At 34.0% G+C, this 24,809-nt stretch overlaps 1 protein-coding gene across 4 annotated transcripts in view; it reads right to left on the reverse strand.

The window, feature by feature from the left end:
* Window positions 1-19,459, reverse strand: part of LOC140664326 (uncharacterized) — a 116,968-nt gene extending 97,509 nt beyond the window's left edge. For 3 of the 4 annotated variants that reach the window (XR_012046428.1, XM_072889378.1, XM_072889379.1), the window contains exons 1-2: window positions 17,983-18,393; window positions 17,782-17,824 (exon numbers count right to left, since the gene is read on the reverse strand). Coding sequence is in view for 3 of the 4 variants with exons in the window: in XM_072889378.1 (XP_072745479.1) it covers window positions 17,782-17,824; window positions 17,983-17,987 (48 nt within the window). In the remaining variant the exon portion in view is untranslated. Of the gene's footprint in view, window positions 1-17,781; window positions 17,825-17,982; window positions 18,394-19,401 lie in introns of those variants that run through there. The other variant, XM_072889377.1, reaches the window with a different exon arrangement.
* Between the last annotated feature and the right edge of the window lie 5,350 nt (window positions 19,460-24,809).

Raw genomic sequence — 24,809 nt, forward strand, 5'->3', positions numbered from 1 at the left:
TGGTTATGAAAATTTTATTTACTATACTTAAAAATGTATAGAGTCAACAAAGTATATCGCCAAAGATGTATTAAAAAATTGGCATTACTATTAGCCCATTATCACGCTTCTTTTATTCGATACGCACTCGTCAATTCTGAGAGGAAAAGCTTGTATTCAAGCACTACCACGGGTCAGTGACATCATATTACGATCTGTCTGCCTCGCAATATATTCCCTGTACATAGTTATACCATAACTGTCTGATATGCTTCTCTCTCTCTCTCTCTCTCTCTCTCTCTCTCTCTCTCTCTCTTTCTTTCTTTCTCTCCTTTACGCACTACCCCAATAAAGTTATGGACGAGTATCGACGTTGTCGTCATCGATCGATCAAATTTCAAGCGCTAACAGGTGTCATGAAGTCCGCCTTCTGACAAGAACAAGTTTTTCTACTTTACCATTTTTTTCCATACCTTTGCAATTCGAGCATCTTATCGATCATCCCTAATAAAGAAACTCGCGAAACTGTTGCACACTATTGGACTCGGCACATCCTTTATATAGATTCCTTTGAATTTTCATCACCGCGTTTACGACCCACAAATACTTTAGCTATGAATTTTTTATACGACATTGTTTTACTAATCAATCAATTATCTTTATTTATACATACATCATATATTATCTGATAAATATGCACACGTTCATCTAATTCAAATACATTTTTTCATATTAAAATATATTAAATATTTAAATATTCAAATATTCGTAAATTTCAGTATCATTGTAATCTTTATATTCTCGTATATATCATTTTGTCACGGACATTTTTTGCTGAATGACGTTTCATATGCTGAAATACTATAATTTTTACAATAGACACGCCATTCAACGTTACAACAGAACAAGACACCCTCGTGTGGCATGGTATTATTTTCCCTCAAATCTCAGCTGACAGCGACAAAGGAGACTTTCGCGTTCTTATCCAACGTTACCCAAGAGCTATGCCACCCTTGCTGCATGGAATACCGATCCTTTCAAATATAAGGAAAACATTCCGCGAGACGGAGCGGAATATCTCTCGGTGAAAGTGGGTCTCCACGTCCAATAATCGTGTCAAATTTTAGAGCTAAATTAGGCTTTATAATTTTCACATTTTTTATAAAAAAAAAAAAAAAAAAACTGAACAATGTATTATAAAAATTAATAAAATATAATAGTTCTTATAATATTTAAAATTTTGTATTAAGCTGTCTTTCTTTCACTGTATTGATTACAAAATATGCCATTCCTTTTCGAAATTATATCGCAAGCTTCCATTCAAATCTTCTCGTATTGCGCGTATGCTTGGAAACAAGCATGATGGCATGTGAGCATATGTAACAATTGCATCGTGCATCGACTGGATTAGAATCTAAATTCGCCGTAATTCCTTGATTCTTCGATTGGAGAAGAATTGCAATGCCTTTAGGCGCACTTTTCACCTCCAACCACAAACGGTACACTCATGCATTATGCATCTTACGATTCGAATTCGTGGTTTAAAGTGCAATTAAAGACAGCAGATTCTTTCACGCTGAATAACGTCCAACTAATTGCAGCAGACGTTCAAAAAGTATTCTCTTTGCAAACATAATGCGTTACAAACGCTTTCACATTAAAAAAAAAAAAATAAAATAAAATAAAATAAATTTCTAAAAGGAATTATTGATTTATTTCATTACATATATTCGGTCGTGCTATTCGATTATTTCGCTTGTTAATTTTAATAAGTGGCATTTTCACATTTAAGAGGAAGCTTTATCTCAAACACGAACCAAAATATTCCACCATGTTGCGGTGCGCAAGTATGGCTGACTTTAATGACCGCGCTTAAGGGATGAGATGTACGAACGGGTCATTTCGCGAGGACATTTATAAATGACAAACCAGCGGGAGCAACACTATAACCGGTCGACTATACCCTGACTTGGCTGCCGCACTGTTCCGGCTAAAGAGGATGTAGGGGGCTTCAAAGGGGGTGTTACAAGAACGGGAGGGTTGGCGCGGGTTGGATCTCGATCGGTGAGGGAAACTCTGAGGATAGTGGTTTTAGACATACATATAAATACACACACGCGCGCGCACACACACACACACACACACATATATATCTGTGGCGTACTCATACACAGTTCAAATACACGGGGAGGGTCATGCACATTCGGAGGTTGCTTGGTAATGGCTTCGGTTTATTAATGACCGGTCAGCTGAGTTAGCAGCCAACGTGTATTCCACGCGAGCCGCTACTCTAATACACATATACAGATACACATGTACATGTCCATGGATATTTTCCACGTGCACATCCTACCGCGACCGCACAAAAGGTATATCCGGAACAACATCTACTTCTTGATATGTTCTACTCGCGACGAAAAACTGCTTAAATCTCGAGTGTGAAAATACCCAGCTGTCTTTCTCCCTAACGATCTTTTTGACTAAAACGTCAAGCATCATTAATTATACTTACAAGTTTTGTTAAGAATGCTGAATATCGTTATATATCATTTTTTTTCCGCTCTTATTTTATATGAGGTGTCATCTAAAAAAGATTCGCTTATTTTGCGGAATTACATAATTTTTCGCTAAGTTTTAAATAATAATCACTTTTAAAGAGACATATTGATTATGATTGTCATATACATTTGGATAAATAAAACATGTTGGAGTTAATATGCAGCTTCAATGTATTTTAAATTTCTATGATTCTAATTCTGGCTAATAATTAAAATATTTTAACTGTTATTTTCTACGAGCTTTTCTTCTTGTCCGTTTATGAAAAACTGTTGAAACGTCGCAATAGTATTAGAGGTACTTAGGGAGATTATCGCATCAGGATGCGCGTAATGTTGGTGAAAGGTTTTACAAAGAAAATTGTCTGCGCGGATGAGCGACGAGATATGGCAACTTGATCAGCTCATGTATCGCGCATATTCATGGGATTCACGTCTTTCTAATGAAGCTGAAATACACTCTTGAAAGAGGGGAGATTTCTATCGAACGATAGGATTGATGTCGCCGTGAGAATTTAAGATGAATAACCTTGCATTGTGCCGGCACAATGACACCAACGATCGTTTGCGAACCGAGTCTTACCGTTATGCTGCTCCTGCGCGTCCTGCATAGCAATTCCATCCTCTCGCATACGAGAGCTCTCATCAACAGACTTGTGCAAAACCTCTCGGCCGCGAAATACTATATTCCGAAAAATTTAAATCACTCTAACTGCTTTACATAATGTGCTATTGTCTACTGTTTGCACGCAAATACGAATTTTTTTCCTTTCACAGAAATATTTAAGAGATAAGTTTCTATCGTGTTACAAAAAAACGATTAACGCACACACTGGATACGATTAATGATTGTAATTTACATATATATATATATATATATATATATATATATATATATATATATATATGTGTGATCTTAATAATACTACTGGTTATAAATATGCGGCAAAATAATTAAAATGGTAATGTCAAACAGAAATCGTGATGAAAGAAAGTGATTAAGATATGAATTGATGCTATTATTTATAATAGCCAATGAATTATTATACAGTATACATTGATTTAAACTTTAAACTGATTATAGTTATTATGGAAACTATTCTGACAAAACAAACACCAATCGGTGTAATACTAAAAAAGAAAATGAACGCATCTCATTGCGGTTTGAGTTTGAGTGTCTCGGGTGACGGATTAATTTTCGAATTATTAAGCAAGGCGGATCGCATAAAGTGGCATGCGTAAATGTCGTGCGCGACGTACGTTCGTCAGTTTGGATTCGGCTTTCAATTTGAATACACGGTCGGACGGGCTGGAATGAAAAGCGGAAGGAGCGTCAAGCTTGGTATACGCCGGGGCTTGGAGACGCTTCGTTCTATTCGTCTGTCCGTTGAATCACGTAGATATCTCTCTTTCTCGGTATCCATCGTAAATATAGAAGTGGCGCCAGATACAGTAAATTTCGCAACGCCGCGTCAGCATTGTTGAGGCTTAAAATGGAACGCGGGTGCGCATCGAAAAAGATACGTCTGCGACTTGACAAAGCGACAGGAACGGTCTAAATGCTTGTTAACACGCGACGTTTATCCACCAGACGCTCGCAAAACTCCCCCGCAAACGCTGCGTACTTGACAAAATGAGATTCGAAATCACGTAGCGTCTAACTATTTGTTCTGCACGTTTTACGTTAAATGCGCGAAATTAACAAAAATGCCAAGTCAATTAAAGTCAAAATGTATATTTATTATTATTTATAATTCTCATTATACAGACTAGTACTAGTTTATTGAAACAGATTCTACGTATTCTTACAATTTTCTGTTTATCATTTAATAATAATTTATTAAAATAATAGTTTATAATAACTTTTCTAGTAATAGTTTATTAAAATTTTTCTGACAATAATTTATTAAATTTTCTGCGCATTATTTAATAAAATAGTTTATTATAATAAGAATTCTACGTATTTCTGCAATTTTCTGTATATTATTTTAGATATCAATATTTTTATTATATTTATGTTTAAAAAAATTTATAATATGATAATGCAAAAGATTTTATAAAAAAGATAAATTACACGAAATATCTAAAACTGCATTCAGTATTAATTAACATAAACATGTGCGTTTTTGCAAGATTAATTCGAGAACTGGTTGGAGCCAACGCTGAGAATGTCAGACGAGACATAAATAACGCGAAATTTAAGGGCTACAGAGGCAGGCATGGAAGACAGGTACAATGCGGGGACGGGCTGGATAGAGTGTATAATTACCGTTGTGCAAGTTAGCGTAGTTCTGTTCAGTTTGGTTCCAGTCTGCGAGCTTGAATTATAAGTTGCGAAGGAAGACACGAATTAGGCTCGAGACCTGCGCGTCGTCGTAGACACCCGGCGCGTCGCGTCGCGTCGCGTCGCGTCGCGTTGCTCCGTGTGTGTCGGCCCAATATAAACGTTCTTGGATAATCTCCGGATTAATTTCACCTGTCCTGTTAGAGTTCACGACCCTGACCGTGAGTTATCATCCAATTATCTCATCCAGATAAATTTTTCCGCTCACCGCAATGAGAACACTTGGACGTCATTGTTATTAATGATGTAAAATTGAAATATAAACACGAGCTGACGTGAAAAAACTGGTGACTAAAATGCAGAACCGATATATATATATATATATATGCAAGATAATTTTGATTAATTTATAATCGATTTTCTTTCAGCGAAATTATCGATAACATTCAAATTATAAATAATTGATAAAAAAAGCTTTGTAACACTAAACTTCAGAAATTTCAAAACTTATTAAAAACAATTCTGCAACTCAATTCAAACGAATTTTAATAGAATTTGAATTAAAATATTTAATCATAGAAAGATATATAATGTTAAAAATTTGTGATATAAATAAGAATTCCAAATTATACAAAAAAATCTGTTATTAAAAGAACATCTGGTAATATCTCTATTAGAAATCTCTGCAAATTTAGACACTTTCTTTTTACGATCATAAAGAAAACAATTCATTTTTAATCTCGTCTCGCTCATGCAAAATCACTTTCTTTTAGTATTACATAGTATTTAGAAACATACATTTTTTTATTGGCAAGTATCTCGATATGTATGACATTTTATCGTCATTTTATATAATTTCCTTTTTATTTTATTATATTGTATACTTGAGAATTTTCTACAAGAAATCTTGGGTGCTAAAAAGATCCGAACACTAAGTGATTAATTAATTGGCGATAGCTTTTCACCACGACGTTATTAATGTCTGTGAAATTAATACACGCGCACGCGCGTGTTTTATTATAAATATATAAGAATTCCAAACAAATAAATAAGAATTCCAAATTATACAAAAAAATCTGTTATTAAAAGAACATCTGGAAATATCTCTATTAAAAATCTCTGCAACTTTAGACACTTTCTTTTTACGATCATAAAGAAAACAATTCATTTTTAATCTCGTCTGGCTCATGCAAAATCACTTTCTTTTAGTATTACATAGTATTTAGAAACATACATTTATTTATTGGCAAGTATCTCGATATGTATAACATTTTATCGTCATTTTATATAATTTCCTTTTTATTTTATTATATTGTATACTTGAGAATTTTCTACAAGAAATCTTGGGTGCTAAAAAGATCCGAACACTAAGTGATTAATTAATTGGCGATAGCTTTTCACCACGACGTTATTAATGTCTGTGAAATTAATACACGCGCACGCGCGTGTTTTATTATAAATATATAAGAATTCCAAATAAATAAATAAGAATTCCAAATTATACAAAAAAATCTGTTATTAAAAGAACATCTGGAAATATCTCTATTAGAAATCTCTGCAAATTTAGACACTTTCTTTTTACGATCAAAAAGACAACAATTCATTTTTAATCTCGTCTCGCACATGCAAAATAACTTTCTTTTAGTATTACATAGTATTTAGAAATATACATTTATTTATTGGCAAGTATCTCGATATGTATGACATTTTATCGTCATTTTATATAATTTCCTTTTTATTTTATTATATTGTATACTTGAGAATTTTCTACAAGAAATCTTGGGTGCTAAAAAGATCCGAACACTAAGTGATTAATTAATTGGCGATAGCTTTTCACCACGACGTTATTAATGTCTGTGAAACTAATACACGCGCGCGCGCGCTCGCGCGTGGTAGACCATTAAAACGCCACAGGTGAATTTACAAGTCGCGACGCATGATGTTTACGACGTTGCGCCCATGACGATACGCTAGGCTGGTGGTTCGAGACGTCCGGCCAGTCAGGTCTGGGGCGTTGGCAACGATCCTGGTTACTTGTCGCACGTTCGTATGGTTGACACATTCGACCTGGGCCTGGAAGACAAGGCCGCAGTTCCAACTCCCCTTTCTCCGCGCTCTTTTTTCCTCTGAATGAGAATTCACTTGCGTTTTTTATTTGATTGACACATTGACGTTAGTCAACGTTCATAAATGATTCGCTAGTGTTTAGTGTTATTAATTTTGAAAAAAATTTAGAAAATCTCTCTATTAATTATCATATAAATGTTTGCATAGAACATTAAATTTCATCAGTCTGAAAATGTTTACTGGCTACATTTTTATTTCAATATAACAATCAAAACGTGCCATTTTCGTAGTAATACTTTGTATTAATGAATATCTTAATTAATTAGTCAAAGCTATGTTATTGCATTTGAGATATCATCAGCATAGAGCAGTGTCACAAACGACCAAGATGTCATGCTTTTGTCTTGTTTTCCGACTTCTTCTCTCCGTTAACTTTTGTTGCCTTGCAGAGACACTCACGCTTCTCTTTCACCAGTTTTCTTTTTTCTTTTTTTTTTTTTTTTTTTTACTACCGGCGTTTCGATCTCCGTTTCTCTCCTTTTCCTTCTCCCTCCCTCCCTCCCTCCCTCACTCTTGCTCCCTCGTTCTTTCTCTCCGTTCTCGTCTTGAGAGACTTCTATCTTTTCCTTAGAGCGTGCGAGTATTCCAGCTCTTAGCCACGTAGCGTGCATACTTACATGGCTTATGTCCAGTTGGCCGCAATGTGTTTAACATGTCGCTCTCTGTTACCGGCCAGGCAATTCCCCGCGCTTGTGCACGACCCACGACCGGATCAGACTTCCTTTAACGTAATGAGATAAGATTTCGAGCCGAACAATGCACAGTAGGCTGAAGCCACCTCGCGTTTCATTAAGCAAAATGCTGAATTTGTACAACTTTTATTTTTCTTAAAATCGCAAGAATCGTTATTCAAATAATATTTCGCCAAATCCCTTGCACGTATAATTTATTTTAGAAACGCAGCAACCTAATTTTATAAATTTTATTAAAATACTATTATATGTAAGGATCATAATTTTAATTACCGATTGTTAAATATCGATCAGATGCACATAGAAAAAAACACAGCATAAAAATAACGATGGATCGAGCCATCTGGATTACTCTCTTTCGACTGCCCGACGCGAAAGGGTACGAATGACAAGTAAAAGAAACGAATGTGTATATGTACCATATACAAGAGGACGGCACTCTCGACACACCTCGTACGATAGCCATAGAGCTACGAAGCCCATGGCGGGTCTTTCTACCGGTCGTGATGCATGATAGGTCCGTCGAGAATTTATGCCCGCGTCGTGCACGCGGCAACGATCCATTTATTCGATATCAGAATATGGAAATATTACTCCGCTGATGTCTCGGGTTACTTCGTGAGACCTCTACTCACCTTGAATCCGTAATACTCCCGTGGGTAAAGCCCGCATATCCACTCGTCGTTTCGTCTCTCCCTCTCGCATCCTTCATCTTCCTTCCTGCCGTCCGCGTCGTTCACCCCAATCTCCCTCCTTACCGTATCCGGATATGCCTCGTGTACATACCTCGTAATATTCGCTCTATCAACCGCGAACAAGTTTACGTTTGCAAACGGGAAGTGTCACTTTATAGTCCGTCGCGGAAACGACCTTTCAAACTTTTCCCCAAAAGACATCAATAAGAAGTCTCGTAGCAGAGCCTGCGTTCGGGGCCGGTTACTCACCCACCTATACATGCCGGATTTAGGAAGGGTGGCCGAATATATATACGATACGAAACTGATTTTCGGCAAGGCGAGAGGGGTGCTCAATCGACGGGTGGGATTTGGTAAGCGAAGAAACCGAGAAATATCGAAAGTCTGCACCACGCAGAATGTGGAATCAGCCTACTGCGACTGGGCTCTGACATTACAAACGATTTGACCTAATCGAGCCGAGTGGAAACGTACGTCGGGGATTGTCGTTATTTTCCTGTCGCATCGCGGATATGCTGCTCTACATGTACGATGCATGTTATATCGGCGAGAGAGTCGATCGCTCTCGACTTTCGACTTAACGAGGGAGTCGACTCGATTTCCGAACTCGGTTTCTGTCGCGAAACTCGGCATAACAAATCTTTCCTCGTGACTTTTCCTATTATATGTATCTTTTCTCTTTTTATAATTAAAATGTACGCTTTATATAAATTTCTGCTTGTACATTTCTTTTCTCGCTACATCAACTTTCTTTTCTAGGAAGATTAAATAAGAAAATGCATCGACTTTTCTTCGTGGAAAATAATTTCGAATTTTATAATTATCACGAAGAAGATTTGTTCAAAATTTAAAGTGCCATCATCCATCTCATCTATTGTTAGCTGTGTGGTGGAAAAATATGACAAATCGCGGTAAGATTTGTGCACGCTTGCGCGTGGCAAATAAGAAATCCCATGCGGTACGTGAGCGCCTCTGGCGAAAACATCCCATCGTGGATATAGCTTCCAAACTCGCACGTTCTATCCGGCAACGGATCACGGCGCGGAGAAAGAACACGATGCACATTCGGATGTGTCGGTGTGTACCTCGCGTACGTGTCACGCACGTACGGGGCCGGTGTTAGTGATAGCAGGTTGGGAGAATATGGCACGTGAAATATCGGATTCTGGGTTTATATGCGCGCGAGGCGAGCGGAGAATATCAATTTTGACGTTTCTCCGTTCATGCGCGAGAAAGGGGCGGCAGGGGAAGGGAGTCTACTTCATCGCGATGACGAAATTCCTATAAAAGTCGATATGTTCCTATTTAAGTCGATACGAGGCTGAACGCGCGATAAAATCACACGGGATGCCGATCGATATCGCGTCAAATACCAAACCGGTATTTGAGCCGGTGTTTGATTTATACCATCTTTCGTTTCGCAATTTCTTGGATAATCATCTCACCGGATTCAATCTGTGTCGACTTAAATCTCGGGCATTCTATAAAATGTGTGTTGATAAATTTGGAGGATTACAAGTAATTACGTGCTGATAACATAATATATTAGTACAATTAAAGATATATACTTGTTCTGTTAATTTGCATTTATAAAAGTTATTCAAAATTAAATGGACATTATATGTATATTTCATGAGAGAAATATTTATATATTATAATTATTTTAATATATATTGTATATATATATATATATATATATATATATATATATATATATATATGTTAATTATTAAAAATTTAGAATAATAATTTAATTTGAGAAAATATTATTAACTTATAATTCGTTAATAATTGATTTATAATCTTCAAGTGTCATTATCATATTCTACTTGAAAGGAAAGTAAAAAGTTACTTATTATTTAATTACATATTTTATATAATAAAATCTAAAATTTAATTATATATAATAAAACCTATAAAATTGTTTGCACATACCACAAATATATCATTTCACATTCTATTGTACAAAATATACCTATATATAATGATATCGAGGTATTGAGATATAAATTCAGATGAACAAATCGCGCCGCGAAATATATGATTGAGATCTGAAATCCCCATAAAAATATAGAAGTCAGACGGAGGCGAAATCCCCCTTTGACGTTCGGGCCATAAATGAAATAAAATGATATTTCTTCGATAAGAAACGCGCGCACACGGAGAAGAAGAAAGCCGCTTTATTCAGGGACGAGCAAGCACGGTGGACGGTGGTCAGACATTCGGACGGGTTTCACAGCGTAGAATCTAACCGAATCTCCCCAAGTACTCCATCAAGTCTAGGGTGATATTGGCGTAGAGCCTACCATATGTCACTTCTCTACGCGTCTCTGTAGCTCATACCTTATGAAAGATGAACCCGCACGAAATGCGAGAAACACGATATTATTTCAAAGTTATATGGTAATCATGCATTTTTCACTTTGATATCTAAGTAGAAGATATAAAGAATAATTTTTTTTATAGAATATATAATAATTAAATAATAAGTTTAATTAAAAGATTAACAAATTGATGTTTCTACTACACAACAGGATCAACACGTTGTTTGTTTTCGTTTCGTTGAATACTCAAACGAGTTGCAGCCACAGCTCGAGAATTGTTTTTGTTTATCTCATTATCATATACATAATAAGTATCATCAAATTTCTGCTGGCGTATCCAATTTGATTCTTGCATCTGTTCCTCCTTACCATGATACAAGTCGCAGCATAATTATGCGCGCATCGTGTCCAATTAATTATGCGCCAAAAAAATGTGTATAAACTAATCTTTCGGTGACATCTAAATAATGTAGAAAGTAAAAATATGATGTTATAATGATAACTACCCCCTACTTCGAGAATATATTTCTGTGACTCATTTCTGGATTAACCCCTTTTTAATTCGCAGCGACAATGCTGATATAACTCCATTAAATTAAGAATCATTATACTACGTAATGCTATTATAACTGTTGCCGTATGTTTAGAACAACAGATGTTTTCCTATCGATTTTAATAGACATGCTGTTTGTACATTCTGTACAATTATTTTAATGTAGTTCATTAATAGATTATTTTAATCAGCAGTATACAAAAAAGCTTTAGACTTACAATTAAAAATATAAATTTTATTATTTATAAAAAATAATGTTCACAAAGTATGATTAAAATTTAATAAAAACCACTGCTTTCGTATCGATGTAAAATTCGGCGAAATATTTTTCGGGAGGATCGATGATACCGCGATCGTTTATCTAGCGACGATAAAAATCTTTATTGCATTGGACGATCCTTCAATTTCGGAAAGTCGCCAAGGCCGTACATTCTCGCGGACTCGGACGATCCATTGGATTATTATTATCGTCAACCCCGCAAACTCCTCGCGAAAGTGCCGGATATCATATTATCCACGCGGCGTCGTGACCTATCCCCATCCATTATTCTTTATCTCGCAGAGTTATAAAAGAAATGCATTACTTATATCAAGATTGCTGGCCATTCCTCCTACGTGATTCTTTTTACCGTGTTCTCCTTTTCGCGTGACCAATATCGGATGATACGTACGAAGCACTTTGTCAATTCCGGTCGTCCGCCATTCAGCATACGCGTTTCATGCTTCCGCTCTTCGTATAGAGAGTAACTGCCTTATTTATGGTTTTAATATCGCGGTAACGTTACATGTCATTGTTGCAGTTCTCGCCCAAAAAAAACAAACGATTGCTTGTTGCCTTTCGAATCTTCGAAAAATACTAGCGATAAATTCACAAATTTTTATGTATTTTCTTTTCTTCTTATATTAATTTCAATATTTTTGGATAATATAAATCGTACGCCACGTTTGTGAATTATAAATTTTTAATTGTTTTGCGGACGGAAAAATATAATGACGTACAATTATTCATAATGTTATTGCCATTGATGCGATATTACGATACATTAATAATATTTCGTAAATTTTACTCAAACTCACGTTCTTAACATAACTCGTTGTTTATCGGAAAATGACGTTGAATTTTCCATGTTCTTTAAAGGAAACGGAACCGGTAGTCCATTTTATTGTCGCTAATGAAGAACATGTGAATCTAATGCATAAACCGTGTCGCAGTCATTGTACCTTTACCTTCTCGGCTTCTTTAATGCGATGTTTCCTTCGTCTATACTCTTTTTCATAGAACCGTATATCCGCGACATGTTGGTTCTTCCGGACAAATCAGGCACTACCTTGAAGACTTTAAAATGTTAATGACGTCACAATTGAATTTTATACTATCCACGCCTAATATTTTGTTTTTTCCTCGTAATTTCTTCTTTAATAATTCCTGGTACCATTAGATAGATTTGTCAAAAGTATTAAGGAAACGCTATTTTATCTTATTGCTAGCTATAAATATTTTGACCAATTTATACCAATTTATAAAAGTGACATCTTTTTTTAAGAACAGTTTTCGCTTTTAAATAATGCATATTAACTTTCATTTCCAATGCACATATGTGATGCTGGTATGCAAACAACTTAAGCATAAAGGGTCACTTCCTGTTTAGCGCGTACAACTGTTCACCTGTCCTACCGTAAAAGTTCTCTACACAACCGCCGCGAAATTCTTAAATTGTCGGTATATTTGTCGAGGTTGTGCAGGAAAAGGTAAAGAGAAAAAAAAAAAAAGAATAGGGATAGGTCGAATAAGTGCCTATCGGTGTTGTGGGTATTCCAGCATGGTTATTAATTAGCCGGACATTTTTAACGTATTTCGAAAGTCAACAGCGTGAAATGCGACACATCCGGAAATGGGAGTAGGCCGCTCGTTGCGTGCATCCGCATGTGCGTGAAGCGCGTCTCTAAAATGCGCGTACGATGTTACGCTCGTCTATTAACTGCTGAAAGTTACACACCGGAGAGATTTTCCCGTAATCGTAAACACAAAATGAGGCTTAATCTGCAGCATCATAATTGGAGGGCGGTGTTATGCAACAAGCGCAGCTGACACATCAGATAATTGCGCGTGAATTAAAACCGACCGATTATGCGCTTTAAAATAAGCCTCGCTTTCAACCGGCAATTATTTCAAAAGAGATAGCGTTACACATCGTGAATTTTGCATTTCCCCTTAAGCAACGTCGACAATTTATTCGCAAGCAAGCTGTGCGTCTGACGAATCCCATCGGTCTTTGTTACTACAATGCGATTTTATCGAACTTGCGTCGCGATAATTATAAACCTACTTTATTTGAATATTCTATTTCTGATACATTATCTCTACTTCCATCCGTATTGTAAATAAAATTAATTGCGGTTTGAATATCTTTTAATCTGTTTCTCGATTATGATAATTTCCTGAAATCATAATAATATATAAACAGATATGGCAATTTTTTTTTTTTGCTAAATGATCACGTAGGTCACGTGTTCACGACAGGACGTTGTCCGATTGTAAACGATCTGTACAGCCCGTTTCAGTGATACACGATATTAATAATATTCAAGGTGAAATTAGCTCGCCTATAAAATCGAGGCAAAGGGCACGTGCCCCCTAAAAAAAAAAAAAAAAAAAAAAAAAAACAATTACGCCGAACACAGAACAGCGCAGGTGATGACTGCGGTGAAGTCAGGGAAAGAAAGAAAGAAAGAAAGAAAAAGAGAGAAAGAGATCTTGCCCGCGGGGGTGTTAAATGAGATCCGCAGAAGAATAAGAGGTCAGTCAGGTGCAGGAATATGAATTAGAGAGAGGTTCGTGGCTCGATTTGTGCGAGCACGTGCAGTCCCAAATTTTATCGCGGTTCAACGTTGCTCGCTGCCCTTTGCGCCCTAGAGGCGGCCCAGCTGCTTATTCGACTTTGGGCAACGTCTTTTATGTCTCTCCACTTACTTATTGTTAGATCCGGCGAAACTCTTACCGCGCATCAGCAAATGCTTTCAAATTTTTCTGGCATATGCATTCATAAAAATTAATATATACGGTTTCTCTCATTTCATTGTTATTTTGCATTAAAATAAAATTGTGTTGCACAATTATTTTTTATATTTACAGTATTTTTATATATATTATTTTCGAAAATTGAAAATAGAAAATGTATATTTATTATAATTGTTTACAATGCTAGATATACATTTCAAATTACACATTAACGATAAAATACTTATTTGATCTACTATATTAAATATTAAATTAATATAAAATAAAATAAAATTAAATTTTGTTTAATTATATTAAATATGAAATAATATTTATTTTATATTTTCTTATAGAAAAAAATATCTTTTATTATTAAAAAAATTATTTTTTTTATTTATTTCAAATTTTACATATTATTATGGCATAAATAAATATATATGATATTAATTTTATATTTTATTTAAGATGAAAATATAAAAGTTACAATATATCTATATTTAAAAGAAACAATTTTGCGTGACTCGAGTAAAGAGGTAAATCACTTAACGTATTAAAGCCGATTTGAAAATTGAGCTGCCTGACACACGTACACGTCGACTAGATATGCAAAGGTGCAGCAGGTTCATAAACGACAGCCCCACCTTATCCGCTGACCTGTCGGCTGTCCAAAGACTCGGCGGAAGCGAGCGATTTGAGTGCTTTTACAAAATGTTTGCTTCGACCTCGCTACACCGTATAACACGTTCATGTGAGCGCATCGGACAAAAGAGCATTATTCACAATCATAAGATCTTATAATTATGTTGTATCTGTACGCACGCATTAGCTAAAAGCATTATAACAGCTTTGCATAATTAATGTCCCAAATTATTTTATGATATAAAAAAGAAATAAATAATATAATTTTTCAGTTGTATAAAATAAGATATTTTATCAAGTTATGTAATTTTATACTTTATTTTAGATACGTTTATATACATCTAATAAAATAATATTTTCAAAAATTATTGTCTATTTTTAATTTTCTATTTTAATTTTTCAAAATAATACATACATTGAGACAAAATCTATTTAAATTTTATACATCTTCTTTAAATCTCTCGCTTTTCTAGATTTAAAAAAATAAATAATATTGTGCTTTTATTGTACAATATTTATGCGAAAAAATTATATGGAGATGTGAACGCGTTATTTCCATGCTTTTCAAGTCAGAGATGCACGTCAGCAGCGGGTGTAATAAAATCGTGACACGTATCGTGCGTGCCTGCAAAAACATATTTTTCATCCAGTTCCAGGAAGTTGGCTTATTAAGGACTTGGTTCTCTCGGAGAGGCGCGATCGCGCCAGACGTCTTCCGAGAGTAACCGTCAAGTAAAACGTGCGACGAATGGCCGGACCGATAAATGAGGCAATAAATTTTCTCGGATATGACCGAAAGTTACGAAGACTCTCATCCTCTCTCCTCTACATCCCTCAATACAATTGTCCTTGCGAAAACTTAGCAAGATGCGACGTGCTCGAGAGAGAAAGAGAGACTTTGTTAGAGATGCGCGAATTAATATCTTGTCTATACGCAAACACTGTGATTAAACATACTGATTAAAATACACAGTGTGAATAAAAATGATTAAATAAGGATTGTAAACGTCACGCGATTTTTCAACGTTCTTTATTTCACACGAGCTTCTATCTTATTTAGGCCCGGTACTGCTCGCTTACGCGTATTAGCATAACGTTCTTAAATAATATATCACCGAGGTGCCAGCATCGGGTGAAGTCGAGATAAGTAACTTCCTGCGTGCATACACGCGTCCTTAACCGCAACGCAAACGCGTTAATGTGCACTACGTAACCGCGCTACCGATCCCATCAAGAGCAAAATACGACTGGACATAAGGCGCGATGCTTGTTCCGTCTCGATTGCTCTATTTTTCGATTAAAGAGCTTTTATAAATCGCACGTTTAATAAATTTTTATTTTGAAAAATAATATAAATAAATAACTGTGCCTGTCGTTTTTCTTTCAAATGCATTCTAAATAAGAACATTTTTGCCTAAATACAAATCTATACTTTCCAGGGAAAGATTATATGTTTTACGAAATTGTGAAATGTTTTTCTTCGTAACTAGAAATTGAGAAGATTAAAAGATACCCTCCTTGTTTCGCCAAATCTAATCAGAGATCAGTAATAATATTTTTATATTCTCTGCTGCATATTGGCGAAAAATGCAGCTGTATTGTGTCGACCCCGCTTTGGTAACCAGAGCTGACCGATCAACTTGAGGATACCGTAGATGACACACCATAAACACGAAATCCATGTTCCGAGTATCTCGGTATTATGATAGCTGCGGTGGACCCCTTTCCTGTCACGTTCTACCTCGGCGTTCCCATCAGAATATCGGTTTTATGAGGACGGGAAGAGAAATATCGTATATCCGCCTGTATCCGGAACCGAAACGCGCTATTTTTATGGTAGATTCGCGTCAAAATTATGATCGAAGCGATTAATCAGTACACGAAGCCATCTTCGCTTCTTACGATTAATTTAATATAGTATCCAAAAATATTCCGCGATGTTATTTAATATTTATTTATATTTATTATATCGTGTTATTTAATATTTATCGAATATGTCAAAATTCGAAAAGCTTTAGTTTTTCGTGTTAAGATTAAAAGCACTTAAAATTTCTCATTTGAAAGTCGTCAAATTTAGGCGATTTTTATCTTGCTTTGCAATTTGAGTTGTACAAGACGATTATCGCCACTGGTCCGACTTATGATAAAGCAACGTCTGAAACATTCATTCATTTGCATTACCATTCGCAGGCTGGCACTTCCGCGTGGCTTTCACCTTTTGCAACGAGCGGAGAGTGTGTGCGTATGGTATGAGCAGGTTGCCGTAATGGCACCTGGAATAACAATGCCTCGGTTTTAGCGCCATAGAGTTGTTCTGGCCGCAGGGATCTGCATGCGTTAGGTAGTGAGAACTACCTAACTCAAGAGGTGGATGAGAGAGGATCGGTTTTGATGTTATCGGACTGCGCCACCCGTGGCTTCTTTTCCGCTTTAGTCACCATCAGGCTTAAATCGCCTCCTTATTTCTGCAATGTGTTCCATTGCCATCGTCTAAATTGGCAATCCTCGATGCCAATTGTTAAATAATTCAAAAAAGTAAACATTCAAAGATATATAGTAGATACAGCATAGTATAGTCGCAAAAACGTGAATTTATATTCCTCTATTAATTAAATTTAAATTAATTTTCTGTTTAAAATTAGTTTTAAAATATTTTATTTATTTACATTCCAGAAGAGAACTTATATTATTTATTACATTGTTATTAATATCTGCATTTTTTTACATAAAATTAATTATCACGTCAATTTTTGACGTATATATAAATTACGAGAATTGCTTCGATTGAAAGCTTTTATAGAGTGTTTTCGAGTAGTGACTCTTAATTAATTTTTTTTACAGTGAGAAATTTTAAAGAACTATATTGCTTGTATATATATACATATATTGGTTCTATTACTTTAGTATTATAGCATAAAAAAATAATTTAACTCACCGGTGCGATGTGCCACAGTGGAGTTGTAATAAACAATGTTGATCTGAAAAATACAAATGCGTATTACAAACTATGTAAATATATATAAAGTAAAGCGTCTAAATTATATTACGCAATACATAATTTAAAATGGCTTACTGTCGTGTAGATAAACAATCAATTTTACAAATAATAAATAATAAATAATTTATAATTATTTACCTCATGGTTGCTCCACCGATGCCTGATGCTTTCCCAAGCCACCTCCTCCTCTCTTGGTCATCTTTTTAATTGCTTCATTGGCACTCACATAATATTCACTTGTGAAGATACGATTAATTACGAGTAGTAAAATATGACAATTGTACATTTTATATGGCACTTTTGACATTAATGACATGCGACGCGTACTTTATTATTTTGCGACGAGAAATTAATCTAAAAACTACGATCTTTTTTTTACCCTCGGCCTTCGGAAAATCACGCTACTAAATTTATGCGTTATAGGTCGCGACATTGCTACATTGCTACATATTCACGTTTTATTTTATTACGAATATTTTTTTATTATTTTACGTAAATAATAAATATAGTAATATAAATATAAATTAACAGTAGTAGAATAAATGTAAATATAAAGTTAATATTAAAGATAAATATTCATTTTGCAGACAATATTTGGAAATATAATTAATTTATTAATTTATGAACTATTTATGTGACAGATTGAATAATTTTCACGAAATACGTGCTTTGATAAATTAAAATACTGTACAAAACCCAAATGATCGTAAATGACTAATAAATTAATAACGACTGTACTTATTAATTAAACACAATGTGATGCCATTTAATTCAAAGTCGATGAATACTCTATTTGCAATCTTGTTAATAATTAAAGTATGCGAAAATAGCATTGGCATCTTCATCACGATATCAAAATCAATATTTAGTATTGTATATTAAGCGTAATACATTTTCGACGTAAATCCCGAGAGATATATTATTACGACGTATTATTAATAAATCAGTCAATATATCATATATGTACATGTATATTAATCGGCGTATATGTGTTATTACTTGATTAAATAGCCGTCGTCTTTTACATATCGTTTATCGCGAGAAATAATCAATCGCACATGTATGTACTAATAATTGTAGTAATTATAAGAAATTCGAATATGCTATTGAAAAACATGTATTTTGGACGACGCACGAGCACTGTCGCCTGCCTCGCTCGACTGCCGAATGACAAGGTCATGTGAGAACAGGACGCTTATAGGTCGCGTACGATTGTGTTGTCGCACGTACTCACGGCGCAAGAGACACGCGCACATGTACAATATATTATATACACATATACGGGAAAATATTCGTGAATATTAGGAATGAAATATTTTAATAAATTGACAATTATTAATAGAGGTTGATATCTACTACAGTGTTATCTCGACTTTGCGATTCGCGTATTACTGTACTACGCTGTCACTTTTGAAAATAATAAGAAAATTATGTTAAACATAATTATTATTATTCCGTCGTCACACGATACTCTCACGTACCGTTTATCGCAAGAGTTAATCAATCTCGTATACTAATTATCGCTAGTTGTAGTAATCGTAAGAAACAATCGCGTACCTAGGTATTAAAAAAGTAATACGAGAGACGGCGGATCGTACTGTGAAAACGTCTCGCTCGCTCGGGTCTCGCCGCGTGAATGATAACACAAGGACAGGGTGCTCCGTATAAATAACATACCTACGCACGTACTCGACGGCGTAGGTATGTTATTTACTCCAAATTTCGCGCATGCGTTTGTTTTTCCGTGTGTGTCGTAATATTATCCTTCGAAATATATGTGATAGCGACGATGGTATTCGGAGATGTCGAACGCTATTATTTTTGTCAATAACTATGTTATCGAAGCTAGGTATTTGTATACGTTTTAAGCGAGAATCGCGCGAAGCGATAGGGAGTAGGAATTGTAAATTTCATTGCGACGTATTATTATTTCTTTAAATACCTTTGGCCTTAAATGTATATAATATGCCTGCTCACTTTAAATTTTCTCTCTTATTTAAATATAATTAATTGAGTCTTATTGTTAGCCAGATAAAGTTTGGTTATAAAACATATCGACTATTTAAAAAAATATACCGTGCTTGCTATTATTAAACTTTGATTATATATTTTCTGGCATAATTAATTATTAATACGCACGGAATTCACGATGAAGTTAGAATAGGTTAAATTGCGTTTTCGATCGCAAGTATGACACATGTCGATTCTGAGTTGAGTGACGTAGTTATGCGTTTAAAAGACGATTATTATTTTAATACAGCATTTTAATATCCATCAATTGTTTACCATAAATTTACATAAGCATTTACATCATCGGCTATCGAAATGCATATTTTTCGCTTTTTAGATTTATTCCGTCAAAATCTGTCGTACGTCGGAAATCTAAATATATTTTCAAATAATATAGTTTGCAATAACTTTATAATTTTGTCTACATTTCTTTCGTTTCAACTTTTATATTTATTTAAATTATTTAATTATACTATACAATGCGAAATAATAAAATGCCTCAAGATGCGAAAATATAATATATGTTTGCAACGAAATAGCATTGAATAACATGAATGGATCGTAATTTTCACGTTGCATTTTCATCTAAATATAAAGTAATATAAAGTGCGTGTCGCATGCTATTAATTTCGAGATGTTTCGCCGTGTGAAATACCGCGTGATCATAGTATTCGAGTAATTAGTGCGCGCATATTTAACCGTGTTTTCACGAGTGAGTGTCATTCGAGTGCCAGGGGAACCAAAAATAACTAAAAGAAGAGGAGGTGGTCCTGGGAGGCATCGGGTGACGGTGGAGCAACAGTGAGGTCAGTTTTTATAAATTATATTTATTATTTAATTACTTACATTTATTAACTGATTGTTATCTTCACTATAATAGTTCAGTTTAAGTTATTGTGTAATATAACGCATGTAAAATAGTCTCGAGTTTATTCTAAAAAATACATATATATGTGTATATATATATATAAAATAAAAAATATTTACATCAACTAATATTTTTATATATAGTTACACATAATATATTTTAATAACATATTTGAAAGATTTGTATATTATTAATTATTTAAATTATTTATAAAAGAATTAGATTTTTATTCAATATATTTTTTAATTTAATTACATCTAACAAAATTTTTTCTCAAGAATTATACAATCTTCTTTATTAAATATCTATTTAAAGATTTATTTAAAGAAATTAAAAAATTTAATTGCGTGCAATATTAATATTTTTAATCGCACGTTAAGTCTATAAAAAAATAATATTTTAACATAATACATACAATAATTATCATTATGCTAAAAATCAAAGTAAAAGAAATAATAGAAAACATATTAATTAATGTATATTTTTATGCTCTCCAAATATATGTATAAACACAATTTTTTGTGTTAAATACTCTCCAAATTTTAACCAAATTTTCCCACAGTTATTAAAAGAAACGTAATTAAATAATTATGCTTTTTTTTTTTTAAATAGAGTTATTATTACTTAAACTGATAAATTATTTAGCACTCGTATTACTAGCTTATCTATGATTGTATTAAAGTCTCATTACTTATCGTTAATAACTCTGTCCAGTATGCGTTACTTAATAAAATAGCCATGCTTCGTTGCACTCTCGTTCAATTAACTACTATAGATAAGTTAGTTACGCGTGCATTACTATTAAAACACAAAACGAGGATTGATAAGACGCGCGGCGTATATGCAACAAATATCAACGATTCTCTTGCAAGATTTTCCAAGATGCTCCGTATAATACTGACATTTATAACAGTGCGTATCTACCCCTTGGCAATGCAACTATCGTAAGGCCTTATCGTACCACGAATGTATAATAAGTAAGACACCGTCGAGGTGTGCGTTTACGTGTTTGATCTATGATCTTCCGGTGATCTTATCGAATGGTGAATGTAAAGCATAAAGAACGGCACAAAACGAAAATATAAAAAAGGAATATTCTAGAATTTCTTCTCACATATTTAGTTGAATGTTTTTATCTAAATAATGTACAACGAATGATAAAACAAAAATAATTAATTTTCATATCATCTATAAACGCGTTAACACGATGACGCAAATTTATCTGTCTTTACATGCATAAGATGTATCAAAGATGTATTACGTAATATTTTAAAGATAGAATCTCATTGTCAGACAGATTTAATTTACTCGGCGTGTTTCCTTCTGCAATACACGAGAAACGTATTGTTTCTTATTCACACTTTGAGATCGCAACAATGATATAATCAGTATTGTACGAACCACCCTCCGCGTGCCCTCGTTTGTTTTCTTTCACAGATTATCTCCATGCAGATTTAGAGCTAATTATAAATTGAGCTCCGACTTTCCTCTGGTTTTCTTCATATGTTATTTTTCGAACATTATAATTTACCGTTCTGCGTAAACCACTCCATGACGGATAACCGAATAAATATATGCTTGACTCTATATTTAACTAATCAACGGACGCGAAATAAAGTCCAATTCGGTTCGGTTTATTGTTTCTAGCAAATTTATTAACTTAATAACGAGCGTTTACTTAAAATGTATGCCACATACGTACAGCTGCGATTAATCAGATTTTACATCGTTTATAGAATGTTTATAGAATCATAACACGGCATTCTTGACAGATTAATGATCACTATCTGTTCCTTTCATTTCGTGTGCATTACATACTGTTATCGTCGTTATAGTGGGGACACGAATCTGTTGAGTATCATTGCTAACTATTAAATTTGTTCTGAATTTCCTTCGAGTTTAAATCTCTAGATCATCTAAATATTTAGATATATAGATATTCTTAAAAAATGCCGCAAATCCATATTTCAATAAATAATAATTTTATATACAATTAGAAGTTTAAATCTATAATATATACAAAAATTTTAAGATTTCTAGTATTTTGTCATTTTTAAATTAATATATTTTTGGCATTAATATTTATTTATCTGAAAAATTTCGAGCAATTAAAATAACTAAATTTATAATAATTCAATCACGATATATTGTACGTTTTATACGCAATAAAATTAAATTTGCAGAATATATGTAACATAATTCTAATCTATACTCAACAAAAAAAAAACTTATATATAAAAAAATGATTATAACATTTTCGTCTGTTGCTTTTATTGTAGCACACAAGATTCCGTCTAATTGATATAACTATGGGTTATGAATCGCCAGATTGCTGATTATTGGTCAAAACCGATCAAACATGCATTTTTATTTTATTTTAATATTCTAATTGCGACCTGTCTGTCCGCTTGTGATCTGCAATTCGTATAATGTTCTCGTCACTATACCTCGACAACACTAATTCCATCCTGTCATACGATCATCGAGAAATGAATTCGCTTCCCTATTAATCGCAGGCAATTATAGCCGGAATTGTTATTCTTATTATTATGCGTTTCGTGTTTTTGACGAATCAAAAATTTAGACTAAACTAAAAAGAATAATCAGATTAAATTTTTTGCTCAAAATGATTGCAATCACAACACATATACTTATCTCAATAATACATTTTTTATTGTAAAGTTATAAAGAGTACAAATAAATAGCAATTAATTCTTTACATACAGTTACCTATTATATGGAGTTATAAATTATATAAACAAACTTTTATTAAAAATACAGTAGAAAAATAAATAAAGGAATTTTTTTTCTAAACCTTAACACGCACGCTGGCTCTAGAATGCAAAATGTCCCGACATTGCACGTCCTCGTGACGATGTAAACGTTTTTCCTAAAATACCTCGCACGCGTTCACGTATTTTTGTCTGGGTGCGCTGACGTTAGTCCGGAAGAAACCATACATGAGGATCGGTCAACTGTAGGGTCAAAAGTGCACGAGGGTGAGCCAGGGTTAGTTGTCCCTCGAGTGAAGAGCACGACTGAGGCTCGTGGAAGAGTCGGGAGATGGAAGTATCGCGAAGGCGGTGGCGGCACGAAAGGTGGACACGAGACGTGGACGCGGTGGAGAGGAGACGCGACGAGGGCATCTGCCTCTCCTTACAATTAAACGAAGCCTCAGAAGCCCTCGAATGCGAGCGGCCGTCGTGCAGTCAACAGCTGCGTATCTGAATACTAATTTGAAATGTTTACACACCCGCGTGCACTTATCGTGCGCTCTTACACCCGGCACCCACGCTCCTAGGACTCTTCAATTCTAGTAACGGCGATAGATTGCTAATTCTTACGTCTCTCTAATATTTGAGCGGAAAAACAGAATTCGAAAGCGATAAATTTATTACGAGAGGATATGTCAATTTACTCATAAACAAATTATTTGTTGAAATATTAATTGCTACACATTAAAATAGCAATTGCATAAATGTATCTTCATGTAATGTAATAATTTAATAGTTTAATAGGTTTTCCAACTTTTTTCCAATTTTAGAATCGTGAATTTAAATAGTTTGAAACAAATAATTTTATCTGCTGTATTTTTAATGACTGTTTATTTAGTATTTTTTATAATAAAAAATAAATAAATTGGATTAATAAATATTTTTGCGTTAAATATTTAAACAAAGTTTTATAATCACGAAAGTATTAGCTAGAAATATTATTATATTTACATGGAGAAAATTTTATATTAAAAATTGCATAAATTGATGTAATTTTTATAATTTTACTTAGCACGTTACTTTAGAATGATTCCTAATGGTCCACAGTTATTACATACCATAGTAATTTTTAATATAAAATTTTCTCCATGCATGTATGTAAAAGTTGTGTCTCTTTTTCCCTCGAATCATTGTCTAGTGAAATCTTAAAGTAGATCACTCGATATATCATATATATATATATATATATATATATATATATATATATATATATATATATATATCTACAGATTGATTATTGAAATGTAAGAAGGAGCAAACATATAAGAACAAAAAGTGCTTTAATGAAGAAAAACGAAATCAATCGCATCCTC

The sequence above is a fragment of the Anoplolepis gracilipes genome, chromosome 3 (assembly GCF_047496725.1).
Source record: "Anoplolepis gracilipes chromosome 3, ASM4749672v1, whole genome shotgun sequence".
In the NCBI taxonomy this organism is placed as follows: domain Eukaryota; kingdom Metazoa; phylum Arthropoda; class Insecta; order Hymenoptera; family Formicidae; genus Anoplolepis; species Anoplolepis gracilipes.